The following is a 15,116-nucleotide window of genomic DNA, read 5'->3' as shown; positions in this document are numbered from 1 at the left end:
GACATAGTTTGAGGGTTCACCCCTATCAAATTCATAATTTGATTTGCCTACTCATGGTTTGATTTTTCCACAGGCATCCAATCTCCCTATAGGCCTTCCTCTAAAAGCAAGGACTGCTTCTTTGGGGACTTTGCATCCCCAGTGCCTAAGACAGTGCCTGACACACAGAATGACAATGTTTGTTGCATTGAAATTTCTCAAAGCAAGCCCTATCTGTATAGATGATAAGATTCTCCTATTGTTGGAATAATTATAAGGTAAAACTTTTAACTAAATTATAGAAGTTTATCATGAGTCTTTTTTAAGGCACTTAAAATCTATGCCTTCTGTGTATATCCTTGTTTTAACTTTTGAATGAGATGAATCCAATATCTAATCTTTTCATTTTATGGCTGTTTTTTCAGGTTTCCCATTCTCAATCAATATAATCTCTTCTGTCAGTTATATGTCAAATATATGTCAGTTACATAAATATCCATTTTCCCCCACTTTTGTCTTTAACTGCTCTAAGAAGAGATGTTTAGTGTATTATCAATGATTCTCCTCTCAGACACTTTAGTGGGACAATTAGGGACTGGTGACAAATCGATTGCCATTGATTATCCAGCCGACTCTCACTCCCAGCTAATGGCTTAGTAATAAAGGATACCTATGAAGGAGAGCATTTGAATGCTTTGGAAGGGGCTCTACCACATCCCTGGGGGAATCTAGAGAAATAAGATGTGGAGGTGAAGGAAACAATTTTTAGAGACCATGAGGTGTTTCATTTCTTCTATCTTTTTAATGTTTCCTCATAGAGTATTGACATACAATAGGTACTTAATGCTTATTGAATCAAAGTAAAAGACATTGGACATATGGTTAGACAACAGCCTTTCTGAGGAAAATAGGTTAAGATGATTACAACAATGGAAATGGGAAAGAAACAAGAAAACTGGAAAGAAGGAAACCAGATTTCATATAAGTTTAATGACCATGATTGGCCTCTGTGAAGTGTTGAGAAAATGAACTTTCTTCCCTATCAGTGCAAGAAATAGGAAGACAACGGGTGTGGGGCTCTGGCAGAAATCGTTCATGAACTGGTTATATCGGGGAAACCATCTGTTTTTTTCTTTTTTAACTTTTGTTTAAAGGGATGATTACATAAAAAATGACAAGGTATATATTCAGCAAAAGCATGTGTATAGATGAAAGGAACCCCTCTCTCCCCGCTTTTCAGTAGTGGGTGATTACATGTCCGGAATATGGCCCATATTGTCAGATTTTGGTGATGATTGATTAGGCTTGCTGAACTGTTTTTCTCATTTATTTTCTACATTCTCTTTGCTACAAGAGGGGGATTGCTAATATAAGGGAGGTGGGTGGGATATTATTAGAAATGAAGATGTTTGATACACATTAAAACAAAAAAAAAGGCATCCATAAAACCAAGGGGAAAATGTGTAATGGAGAAGAAATGGACCGACTCTAATGGCTTAAGTAATAAAGGATGGCTATGATTTGGCTGAATATGAGTCAGCTGTGTGATCTATCACACAGAGAGGGAGGGTCTCCAGCACTAGGAAAGCACAGTCCCACTGCCCTCTGCTCAGTCAGACCACATCAGGATTAACGGAAAGGCAGTTATTGATAAGCTACAGAATATCCAGGAGGGCAACCAATATAGTGAAAAAAAGGATCTTGAATCCATGTCATACTGCACCGAATCATTTGAAGGAACTAGGAACAATTCATCTGGAGAATAAAAGACTTAGAGATGAAAGTCTTTATGGATCTGTGGGACCTCTCATCTCAAGGAGGGATTAGATTTGTTTTGGTTAGTCATTTTTCAGTCCTGTTGACTCTTTCTTCATGACTCCATTCAGGGTTTTCTTGGCAAAAATACAGGAATGGTCTGTCATTTCCTTCTCCAGCTCATTTGACAAATGAGGAAACTGAGGCAAACAGGATGATGTGACTTGCCCAGAGTCCTGCAGGTAGTGACTGAAGCCACATTTGAACCCAGGAAGAGAGGTCTTCCTAACTCCAAACTTGTTGTCATCTAGCAGCTACAGACTCCAAAGAGCAAGTCTTGGACAACTTGTAGAATTAGTGTCCTAACAGCTTAAGCTTCCCCAAAGTAGAAGGAAATAGTGAGATCTCCCTCCTTGGAGGCCCTCAGAGAAAAGCTTCAAAGGGAACCACTAGTCAAATTCAGCACACTGTAGGGAGAGGAGGGAGGTGCAGCCAAACTGAAAACTTTCTGAAATTCCTTCCGACTGCGAGTCTGCTGATCCTGTGATCTCTGATCAGACTCGACACTGTTCTAGTCTATACAGACCTTGATTTGGCCCTGACTATGACTCAATTTAATCCCACTATTCTAATTGGGCCAGAGAACTGAATTTTGAGGTCCCTGCCCTCTCTATTCATGTGAGAGATTCTCTGATTGCTAACTAGAAGAGCAGCTAATTCCACTTCTGGATTTTATGGATGCAAGAATGGAGGCCCAGAGAAGTGAAACAAGGTGATCCACGTTACCCTGGTATTAGAGAGCAGAAGTGGGATTTAGCTCAGATTCTCAAGCCAATGGTCATCCCATCCAAATCTGCAGCATCTGAAAGTGTAAATGGAGAGCATTTCCCTGCCTTTGGCCTACAACGGGTCAAGTGAGAGGAGTTACCAAAAATCCCTCATCCCACCAAAGCACAGCTAAGACATTTGGATTGCAACTTATGCAAATCAAGCAAATCACGCTGATGGATTGATTTTTAATTGAACTGTCAAACACCTGAATCTATATTTAGGCACCAACAATACCACACAGGCTAAAAGAAATTAAATTTGGCTTTCAAATCAAGCTTAGTCATGGGAACTGCACGCTCTAGTCTTTGTCCTCAGTGACATCAGTGATGAAACTTAACCCTGACTTTATCTAAATCCACCAGGAGGAATAAAAAATTCAACTGATTCACATCTATTTTACTTTGGGAAACATTTTGATACACAGATTTCTACCACTGCATCTGTCATTAGAGCAAATCAAAAATCCATTTTCTTCACTTAATAGCATTTATTTTTTCCCAATTATATGTAAAGATAGTTTTCAACTTTCATTTTTTTAAGATTTTTGAGTTCCAAATTTTTTTTCTTTCTCCCATCCTTCCTTCATTCCCCCTTCCCTAAGGCAGCCAGCAATCTATATTTCCATATAAATCATGTTGTGAAAGAAAAATCAAAACAAAAGGGGAAAAGCACGAGAAAGAAAAAAAACTAACAAAAAAAGGTGAAAATAGTATTCAATACATTCTGTCTTCATAGTTCCAAAAGTCCATTTAGTTGCCAATTAAAACTCACTTTGCATCCCCTGCTTCCATGTCTGCATAAGCTATGACTCCTGCCTTGAATGTTCTCCCTCCTCTTATTTTTGTCTTCTGGAACCCCTCGCTCCCTTCAAGACTTAAGTTGAAGCACCAGTACCTGCGAAAAGCCTTCCACTGCCTCCCACTTGTCAGCACTTTCCATCCCCACCTAAAAAGGACTTTTTATGCAATCCACCCTCTTCCCTAAAATTGGGAACTATTTTCACTTCTTTGTCCCCCGTGTTTCAGATAGTGTCTGACACACAGGATCATTCCCAGCACCTCCTAAATGCTAGTGTTGTTCCCCACTGATGATGTCTATTTATGCCATCTGTAGCTTGCTTGTACATAAGCCGTCTGTCTGTATTTGTTTGCTAGATTGCAAGCTCTCTGAAGGCAGCGACCATTTTTTGCTTCTTTTCATATCTGCAATGCTTAGCACATAGGAGGAGCTTTCTAAATTGCTCCCTTTGAGTACCTGAGATTAATGACCTGAGCAAATTATGGCACGTGACTAACAGGGATTGTAGTTCGTTCTAAATAAGACAATCTTAAAATCTCTACAGAAGGTGACTAGGCAGAGAGCAAAAAATGTCAAAGACGTTGCTGATTAAATTTGGAAAAACCATTCATTAACCACCAAGCAATTAGCAAACATTTCTTGAGAACACAAAAACTGCAGCATTCATACAAGCACACTCCAGTTCAGACCCTCATCTCCTCTAATCTTCTGATTGGCCCCCTTGTCACAGTCTCTTACCCTGATCTATCACCCACACAATTGTCAACTCTATATCCTAACTGGGGCAGCTAGATGGCACAGCAGGTAGAGTCCTGGGCTGCCAATTGAGAAGTCTCATTTCCTGAGTTCCAATCCAGCTTCAGACCCTTGCTAGCTGGTGACCTTGGGCAAGTCCCTGTTTGCCTCAGTTTCCTCCTCTGTAAAATGAGTTGGAGGGGGGAAACAGCCGATTATTCTGATATCTTTGCAGAGAAAACCCCAAATCAGGGTCATGATTGAACAACAGCAACAGGTCTAACCATGTCATTCCCCTGCTTATAAATGGCTCCCAACCAGCTCTGGAGTTCACTCCAAACTCCTGTGCTGGGCATTCTGAAGCCCTCCAGAAGCTGGTTCGAATCTCAACTTGGTAATAATTTCCCCACTGTGGTCCTTCTTTCTTTCCCCCAGAACACAACACTCCTAATTTCCTTTCTAGGAGCCCTTGCCCACACTGTGACCCTCACCAGGAATGCCTTCCCCTCTCGCTTCTGCCAAGCCCAGCTCCCTTCAGAGCTCCTTCAGAAAGGGCTCCTCCTGGCCCCCACTCCTTCCTGCCCAGTCATCAACCCTGAATGATCAGCATTTGCTCTACATGCATTGTCTCACCTTCAGATGAACCTAAGCCCTTGTGGGCTCCCTGATTTTCATTTTTGTCTTTGTATTCCAGCACCCAACACAGTGCCAAGTACGCATTAGACACTTAATAAGTGCTTAGTGGATTGAACTGAATCACTATGAAAAAGCAAATTCACATTTTCAAGTAGAATGTAAGGAACTCAAAATTAGTCTGAAGGAGTAACATTTTCTATAATGTAGATCAATTTCTCGTTTAGGCCATCTCCAAATTAAACTGATAGAGCACTTGGTTGCTGCTGCAGGCTAAATTCCTCCATAAACATACATGGTGGATAAAGTTAACAACATATAATTAAAGTGATTTAATAAGCCCATTTGTGCCATGTTCTAAGTGGTGTCATTTAAAAGCACTTTAATAATTTGATGGGCAATATTTGCCCTTCTTCCTATTGAGTAAAGTAATTATTTTTAAACACATAAATGAGAAGTGCAAAGAACCAGGATATGATTTTGAAGGTAGTTATATAACCATGTATAATTCTTCATTCTGGCTAAAGCTTTTATAGCATTTCAAGCAAAGAAGAGCTCTTTGTAAGACAGAGATTAGTTTAATAATAAAATATTCAGCATCTGAAGAGAACAGTTACTAAGTTAAGAAATGTGTCCACGATACATGAAGAGAGACATTTCCCGATGGTCTCTGTGGACCGGCGCTTTGGCAGCCCCAGCAAGATTTCTGTGACTCTTGCTGTCTCTTTAGAGTCCCCTGGCTGAGGTCAATTCAGATCCCTCCATAATGAGTGGGTGACCCGATTTCCCACCCTTGTGTCCCTCCAGGTGAGGCCATGAGACCCCCCATCTGCAGGCCTGGCTCAGCCTCAGACCTACTCTAGTCCTTAGGCAGATGAAATGCCAGCCTTCAGAGCTCCTCTGGTGGCCAGTTCATTTTCCAAGCCAAGGGTTTGAGAGTCTCAGATATAAAAAGTCCTGCCTGGCAAGAAGCAAGAAGCCAATGGCAATGGTTTGACTTATTCAACAAGACCAAGAGCAGGACCTCTAATTCTACAAACATTTATTAAGCATCTACCAGAGACAAGACACTGCCTTGGTGGTGAGAAAGCCAAAGGCAAAAACAAGCCAGGCTCGGTTTTCAGGGAGCTTCCCCCAGGGCCCTGAGTAACTCCTACTATCTTGGAAGTGAATCAATACAGGTTCCAAAAGGAGGAACCAAGAAAACAGAACAATAGAACCAGGACTACAACAAATAAATGTGAAAAGAGCATCAAAGGAAGTTAAACTGAGAAAATAATGAAGGGATTAGAGAAGAAGCAATGAACAGCTTATACCCCTCCTCCCATGTACAATGGCAAAAGCAGTCTCTGGATGGGATGATTTTTGTAATCATTTTGTCTGCACCAAGGAAGATTTATTGTGGACAAGGGAAAGGGGACAGAAATGAGTGACACTCAAAAGATAAAAGGCATCAATAAAATGTTGTTTTGAAGGGGGGGCCTTTTGAGCAAATAGAAATCACCAGCTTGGGCCAACCTTTGTTAGAGTTTGACAATAAAAAGAAGAAAGAAGAAGAGCATTTGAAGAGATATCAGGGTCAAGAGTGTGATATTTGACTAGGGGAGACACAATTGTATTAATTGGCTAAAGGAAGGGGGAAGTGCAGGTAATTGTTAAAAATAACACCTTTACTTAGTGAATAAGCACAGAACTTGACGATAATGATAATATTAATAGCTCACATTTCTAGAACATTTCACAATTTACAAAGCATTTTTGTCACAAAAGCACTCTCGATGGAAAGCACAAGCATTACCATCGCCCAAAAGATGAGGCTCAAAGTTGATAGGACTTGCCCATGGTCACTCAGCTAATCAGTGTCAAAGCTGAGATCTGAAAGCTTTAATGACTATGCTGCTTCTCGTACGTTTATATTGGCCCAAGTCCATGATTCATACATTCTGTGATTTCTTTGAGCATCATTCAGCAGCTCAAGAGTAGAAGAGACAGATGATGGAAGGACTTGGGGTTGGAGTTTAGCAGGGTAAAGAGAGCTGAAGGTCAAGGAGACAAGGAATTCAAGAGCGAGGGAAAACAGTTGACTGAACTAACCAAGTAGGGATTATATAAGGAAGGAAATAAAGCCAGAATAATAAATATGAGAAGAAATTTAATTCAGAAGTCAAATTTGTTACACCATTGAATGTAAAAACATTCAAGGTTATTCTCACCAAGTTAACATCAAGTTAATTAATAATGGAATAAAATGACTCTCTGGAACCTTTTCTAATAATGTGAAACTAGAACCAATTCCTTCCATGAAACCTTCAGAACATTCTTAAATTGAATCATGAGGTGGAAAGGGGGGAGCCTTACACAAACCCTACCTGCCTTTGGAGGATCATTTTGTCACTAACTAGCCATGTGACATTGCAGAAGTCACTTAAGCCCTCTTGGCTCAGCTTCCTCATCTGTGATATGAAGGAGAAAAGTTAGAAAGCCTATTTGTTTCCTTCCAAGTCTGTCAATGGGGTTCTGTGACTCCAACAGTGAGAAGGAGCAGAGGTCAGCTCCATTATTAAAAAGTTGTCTTAAAATTCCTATCTTAAAAATAGATTGGAAAAAAATAAGAAGGAAAGTCATTCCATATTTTTAATTAGGACTTGTACAATTAATGGAGCAGGGGGACTTCCTGTGCTAACGCCACTTCTTCTGGGACCCTCGTTAGAAATGGAGAAGTCATTTTCTTTTGGAAATAAGTAATAAGAAAGGACTTCTTAGGGCAAGATCATCATTGTTGTTTTCTATTGTGATAAGTATGAAAGAAGCCAGAAGCGCCAGCCTCCGGGTAGCATGAGCACTGTAAGGGAAGCTTGAGACAATCTTCCCTTTGTCCAAGAGCAGACCTCGATCTTCAAAAATGAGCAAAAAAGCAAAAAGGACTCTGACCACAGACAGCTTTCATAGAGACAGGGAAGAACAGACCTCAAATCCTGAGGTCATTAAAGACAAACCATCTCCAGATGAAGCCCCAGTGAGAAATGTTAAGTTGGTTTCCATCCCACAAGGCTCTCTTGGAAGAATTCAAAAAAGATCTTAAAAGAGAGAAGAAAAATGAGGAAAAGAAATTAGAATTCTACAGGAGAGTTTGGAAAAGGAAACACAGAAATTACCTGAAGAAAGCTCCTTAAAAAATAGAAAAAGAAACCAACTCGAAAAACAGAATTTGTGAATTGGAAGAAAAAACCCAATGAACAAAACAACCTATTTAAAAGTTCAATTGGACAAATGCAAAAGGAGATAAAAAAGCTAAGAGAAAAAAATAATTCACTAAAAATCAGAGTTGAACAAATGGAAGTAAATGACTCAATGAGACATCAAGAATCAGTCAAACAAAACCAAATACCTAAAAGTGGGTCTTCCTGACTCGAGTCCAGTACTTTAACCACATGGCAGGCTTCTTCACCAAAATACATCCAATCAACCTTAACTCTCATGGGGGCAATGTTCCTAGAAAATCATGTAAGAGTCCAAAAACACAAATGCTGATACACTGAACCGATGGGAACTAGAAGGTTAGGTTCCTATAACCATCAAAAACTAATCTTTTGCTAAAGACTGCTGAAAATGCACTTCTCTGAATAAAATTCTTTATAACAAAACATTAATTCTGATAATGTGCACTTTTCCTAACAAAATAACCATGAAATGACCCATAAAATGAAGTATACAAAAATAAAACTGGTAACATGCAAAACATTTTTCTCACTAGTAATTCCCTAAAGTGCTTGACCTTTTGTGCCAACATCTCAATAAAAAAAAAAAAATGATTTCAGATAACATTCACTTTTCATAATACATGAAATCTAAAATCCCATAAATACTGTACAGCAAATAAAATTTTCAAAACAAAGACTTTTTTAATCCTAATTTTCCCTTCCACTGTTTCAGATGCCAAGGAACCACTTGATTCAATAACACCAAAATCACAGCCATCAGTGGATGCAGCATTCCAACGCAAAAAGTTATATGACATCTTTATTTTCTCATTAAATCACAGGATTGACTTTGGACGCTTCAGCTCAGAGCCCAAAGGACTTACACTGTGCTTTCTAGGCATAATTGCAACACAAAACTTGAATTTTAAAGGCGAACAATAAAAATATGCACAGGGAGCTCTGACTCTACAACTGGAGGGTGCACAAGGCCAGTGAAGTGCCTAGTGGTTACCAGCCCCTCTACATCTTCACATGCATTGTATCTCATTTATTTTCTCTACTGTGCATCGTCTGGAATGGATGCGGCTAATAAAATGAGAGTTAAAATGAAGTTACTAAAAAATCACTCAAATACTTAAAGTTACAAAAGTCAAGCACATGAAGATTAAAGATTGACTCTATCTCTCTATATGGATACAAATATGTATCCCTTATCCATATCTTAGTTAAAACATTATTCCACATCATATATATATATATATATATGTATATATATGAATATACAATACATATATATGCACATACACGCATACACACACCCAGATTCTACAGGACATCTTTAGGAGTTCCTTTACAATTAAATTTAATTGGTGACCAGGTCTAATCTTTGTCTGCTTCCTCACCTCCAGGTCCTACCCTAGAATTTGGATTTCAGGGTCAAGACTGGGGGTTGTACCAAGAAGAGATAGAACAATCCACCTTTCTCTCATTGAGAGAGGAGAAAAGGAGCCACAGGCATGCACGGCTGCATTAATGGTCAGATTCCATGGACATGCTGGTTATTTTACTGAACTATTCTGTTTCCCTACATTTTCTCTCTTGTTACAATGCCTAGCTAACTCAGCAAAGGGATATTCTGAAACAAAGGTAGGGTAAAACCAAATTATATGGGTAACTTTAAAAAATGAATATTAATGGAAAAGTCCCCAAACTCACAAAAGTGTAAAGTTACCTCCCTCAAACAATATTTACCAACTTCTTTTTCAAACCTCTGACAAGCGTGTGTGTCTGTGCTGGGTGTCTAACATGGAGCAGGGGCAAGGAGGCAAGAGCAGCTGGGCCAGAAGAGACCAAACATCCAGTACCAGTGGTCTTTGCTCAAGAAATCTCAAAGACAGATCTTGCCCCGTTCATTTCCTATAAGCAGATACAGTCACTCATTTTTATTTTTTTAATTGTGTTTCTTTTTCTTTCTTTTTTTATGCAAGGCAGTTGGGATGAAATGACTTGCTACAAAGGGTTAAGTGTCTGAGACTGGGTAGAGTGCTCTATGTACTGCACCACCTGAATGCTCCTCATTCTTAACAGTCTTTGCTTCTATAGCCCTAGAACTTAGCACAGTATCTAGCACAGAGTAAAATCTTAAGAAATGTTCATTCATTCATTCATTCATTTATGGGACTCTGACAGAAGAAAAAGCTTCCTACATAGAATCTTCCTACATAAGTCCAATTAGATTTCTGTAGGTCTGTGAACTTAGATGATTAAAAATAAAATAAAATAAAAAATAATTCTTTATATTCACTAACCTCTAAGTAAAATTTAACATTTCTTCCAAATATTTAAAAACACTGTCCTAATCATGGGGCCACAAAACTCACTAGGCTGTCAAAAGGGTCCATTCTGCCCTAAAAAAAAAAAAAAAAAAAAAAAAAAAGATTAAGAGCTGCCATTCTAAACCATCGCTTCCTCACCTTCAAAAAGCCCAATACCTTGGAGATCTGTAAAAACAAGCTGGTCAAATAAGAAATTTATTTTTCTTCTCTCCTTGCTTTTTTTTTTCTTTTTGGTTATTGATTAACTTATTAACCTATTTCCACAAATATTCAGGGAGTGTCAGTAATTCGCAAGGAAAACAAGAAACCTCCTAAAAGACTACAGAGGTGATTAAGACCCAGAAAGCACATCTCCATATTGCAGCCTGAGAGAAGAGCTCATTACTGAATTAGCAAGGATCTGCACCCAGCCAGACCCCACAGCTGTCTCACCTGACACCATGCAGGCCACTGAATGTTCACCTCCTCCCTCTCTGACCAATCTTTCTGAGTTCCCTTCACTGCTCTTCATCCCACTTAGGTCCACTGGCCATGAATGTCCCTCAAACAGGCTTTTCTTTTTTCCCTTTATGTGATCCCTGGGGACCTCATCAGCTCCCATGGTTCAATTCTCCTTTCTCTGCAGATGACATCCAGGTGTAGACAATCAGCCCTGGTCCCTGATAACCTCCGGTTCGTATCACCAATCCCACAGGTACTGGAAGTCCAGCAAATTCAAAAGAGAATCCACGATCTTCCCTCCACAAACCATTCCTCCTCTGAATCCCCATTTCACTGCCGAGGGCACTGCCATCTTTCCAGTTGCTCAGAACGGCACCATCCTTCATTCTTCGTGGCTCACCGGTTGGCCAATCTTGTAACTTCTTCCTCCAGATCCTTCCCACAAAACCCATTCTCTTCTCACAGAGCTGCTGCCCTTGTGTGGGCGCTATCACCTCTCACCTCACCAATGATGTGAGACCATAGCATGGTGGAAAAAGTGCTAAGCGTGGAGTTGGGAAGACCAGATAGATCTCCCTTCAGACAAATGCTGGCTGTATGACTTTGGACAAGTCATTTAACCTCTGCTGCCTCAGTTTTCTCAACTGTAAAACTGGGATAATAATAGAACTTATATATATGAATGTTATGGAATATGATTGTTCTCTAAAAAACAATCAGCAGGAGGATTTCAGAAAAGCCTGGAGAGACTTACATGAACTGATGCTGAGTGAAGTGACCAGAATTAGGAGAACATTGTACACTGTAAAAGCAAGATTATAAGATGATCAACTATGATGGCCATGGCTCTTCTCAGCAATACAGTGATCCAAGACAATTCCAATAAACTTGGAATGGAAAATGCCATCTGCAGCCAGGAAAACTGCGGAGACTGAATGTGGATCAAAACATACTGTTCACTTTTTTTGTTTCCTTTTTCTTTCTTGTGATTTTTCTCTTTTGTTCTGATTTGTCTTGCACAACATGACTAACATAAAAATATGTTTAAAATGATCATGTGCGTATAATCTATTAGCAGATCCTCTTGGAGAGAGGCAGGGAGAAAAAAATTGAAACTCAAAATCTTGCAAAAATATTACAAAAACCATCTTTACACATAATTGGAAAAGGAATATTGAAATTTTTAAAAATTATAAAACCTCCATTATAAGGTTGACATAAGGATCGATATAATATGTATAACATGCCCTGGCACAAAGTAGGTGCTTAATGGTTCCTTCCATCTCTTCCCCTCTAATTGGAGTCCCTGCTGCAGGTCTTTACCACTCCCAGTCCTTCCCTTCCTAACAGCTGCTATGTCCTCACCATTCTCTAGCCCCAACTCAAAATGCGCTAGGACTGCTCTCGGACCAAAGAGAAATTACTCTGCCGGCCACCTCCCAACTCCAGGCGTACTCTTTCCAGGAACCCCTTTCCTCTCCCAAACCTCCAAACTGGCGGTCCCAAACCTCCCCCCACCTCCCTCGGCCCTCTGAGCCCCAAATCCCACCCCACCACCCTCCCCACCCACCTGGCTCCCCTCTCCCCCTCTCTGCTCCCTCCCAAAACGGGGCCCTGGAGAAAACAGGAAACCCTCTCCCTCTTCCCAACCGCGCATCACAAAAACCTAAAAAAAACCAGCCTTAACTGAATCATCTCCCTCCAGGGCAGGAGGCAGGGAAACCCCAGCCCAGCCAAAACCGGCAGCCGGCCTTTTTAACTCCCCTAACAAAACAACCACCTTCGTCCCTTATTTCCCCACCTCCCTCCTCTCGAACTCGAAAAATAACAATCACCTTTCTCCCATTCCGTAAAAAAAACCCAACATCCAAGCCTTCTTACCCAAACCCCCAAAAACCCATCTAAGAATTAACCATCCAAAACCCACCCCCCATTAAACAAAACTCTTAATAAAATTAAAAAAAAAACAAAAAATAAAAAACACCTTTGTTAAAACTCCCATAAAAACAAATTATAAAAAACCGAAAACATTATCTAAATAAATAAAACCCAAAACAAAAAAACACAACCACTACTCCCCAACAAAAACACAAACCAAACACCACCCACAACAACAACCTCTAAAACACTTTAATACCCCTCCCCAACCAACCCCCAACCAACCCCTTCCAGCCCAAACCCCAAAAGCAAACAAAACCTTAAAAACACCAAAAACCCCCCAACTCTTCCAGGCAACTCTTCTCCAAACCCAAAAAAAAACCCCACCCCAATTTTAGAAATAAAACCCTCCCACTCCCAAAAACCCCTCCCTAAAACCCTTTCCCCCTCACCCACAAAATAAACCTCCCAAAAAAAAACCCCAAAAACCGAAAAAACAAAAAACCAAGAAAAAAAAAACAAAAAAAAAACACCAAAAAAAAAGCAAAAGAAAACAAAAACAAAAAAAACCAAAAAAACCATAAAAACACCAACCTAAACCAAAACAAATTCAAACCCACAACTTCCAACCACAAAACACCCTGAAAAAACAAAAACTCCCCAACCAAACCATCCCTAAATACACCTTTACTCCAATGTCTCCCCCCTTTCCCAAAGCCCAGAAAAGTAAACGCCAAGGCAAAAAACACAACCAAAAATCCAAAACACCCTAACACCCCTAACCAACCTAAACAACTCCACCCCATGCGGAAAACCCCCAAAACCCACCAACCTCCACCACCGGTCGGAAAAGTAAAACAAAACCTAAAAAAACCACAAAATCCCCTCAACCCTCGGCCCCCTTAAATTGGCTTCCACTTTCCCACAACACAGCAAAAACAACCCTCCCAAACCCAGGGAAAACAGGGAAAACACCCTCCCTCTTACCCCACCTCCCCATCCCAACCACTTTCCAAGGCCCAATCCCCAAGGGCCCCCCAAACCGTCACAACAACAAAACCCAAACCCCAAACCCTCTCTTAAATTCCACCACCAAACCCCAAACCCTCCTTCCCCTAAACCCCCCTTCTTCCTCTAAATTCCCATCCCCCCTTTTCCTCCAAACCCCTCCCCTTTCTCCTCAAACAAACCCCCCCTCCCCCCCGGGCTCCCCACCCCACCCCCCCCTTCTCCCCCTCCCCCTCCCTTTCCCCCTCCCGCCCCGCCCCCCCCCAAACCGGCTCCCAACCAATCAACCCAAAAACGGATAACCCTCCTTACCTTCCCTTCCCAAAGCCCTTAAACAAATACTCCCTTTAAACCACCGAAACCCATTTTAAACCATCCCGGCAAGGTAAATCACTCCCTCACACCAAACCAAATTTTCAAACGGGCGAAACCAGCCCTCACGCTAAACACCCAAAGTACCCTTCCCAAATCCCTTCCCTTCCCAAGGCCCCGCCTCCCCCGCCATAAAAAACGCCGCCAAGGCGCCTAAATCCGCTGGGGCTTTAAACGCCCCAAGGGGAACACCTAAACTTCGCCCCCCCAAAGCAAGCCCGAAAACCAGAACTTGTGGTGGGTGGCAAAACCTCTCCTATGGGCAGAGCATCGCCACAGGCCAGCGCCCGCCGGAGAGGTCTGGGCTGCCCTGGAGCGTTGGCCGGGAGGGCAAACGGCCCTTTCTCTTAGAAAACCGAAGAAGGCCTGTAAGGGCTTCACTTAATGGGCAGGCTGGCACAGGGAGGGGAGGGGGGAGGCAGGAAATCTCTTCACCAAAACAAAAGCGCCATTTCTCCCTAAACCCTTCCCCGAGTCCTCCTTTCCTGGACATGCTACTTCCCGAGTAGAGAGCCCCGGGTCTGCCCCTCCTTGCCGCTGCCCCACAGCCCCCCAACCACCCACGCCCGAGCAGTTCCGTGCAGAGTCCACTCACTATCTGATCTTGGCCGAGAAGGAAGGCTTCCTGCCCAGAGTCCCCAGGCGCCCCAGGGCCACCTCGGGCATCAGCACCACCACCTGGGGCTTCTGAACAAAGACCAGGCCGTTGTGCACCCCAACGTGCAACCTCCGCTCCTGAATCGTGATCGCCTTCCCCTCCAAGAGGCCTCCATCCTGCAAGAGAAAAGCGCCCATGCGGTCAAGGAAACAAGGGTGCCCCCGAGCACAGCCTCCAAGGGAGACCAGGACTTTTCTAGGACACTTAAGCTTTAGGAAAGCGGAGACCCAGGTGGAGGCCCAGTGACCTGACCGCAGCTTTCCCACTTCAGGCTCTTCTCAGGAGAGCTCTCAGCAAGCTGTCGGTGTGTCAGTCACTTCAAACAGGCCCAACTCCTCATGGCCCCAGACGGGGTTTTCTTGATAGAGACACTGGAGGAGCTTACCATTCCTTTGTATGGTTCATCTTACAGATGGGGAAACTGAGGCATATAGGGATCAATGACTTAGGGTCACACAGCTAGGGGTTTGCCATTTCCTTGTTTGGCTCATT

At 41.9% G+C, this 15,116-nt stretch overlaps 1 protein-coding gene across 3 annotated transcripts in view; it reads right to left on the bottom strand.

Moving 5' to 3' along the window:
• NPHP4 (nephrocystin 4) overlaps positions 1-15,116 on the bottom strand; it is a 147,234-nt gene that overhangs the window by 85,286 nt on the left and 46,832 nt on the right. The window contains exon 1 of one of the 3 annotated variants that reach the window (XM_031963763.1): positions 12,074-12,166. The exons of the other annotated variants lie outside the window; for them this stretch is intronic. Coding sequence (XP_031819623.1) covers positions 12,074-12,076 — 3 coding nt within the window. The 5' untranslated portion in view covers positions 12,077-12,166. Of the gene's footprint in view, positions 1-12,073; positions 12,167-15,116 lie in introns of those variants that run through there. 3 annotated transcript variants of the gene reach the window in all.

The sequence above is a fragment of the Sarcophilus harrisii genome, chromosome 3 (genome assembly GCF_902635505.1).
Source record: "Sarcophilus harrisii chromosome 3, mSarHar1.11, whole genome shotgun sequence".
NCBI lineage: Eukaryota > Metazoa > Chordata > Mammalia > Dasyuromorphia > Dasyuridae > Sarcophilus > Sarcophilus harrisii.
The sequence above is the reverse complement of the archived record's forward strand: the minus strand, read 5'-3'. Positions and strand labels throughout refer to the sequence as shown.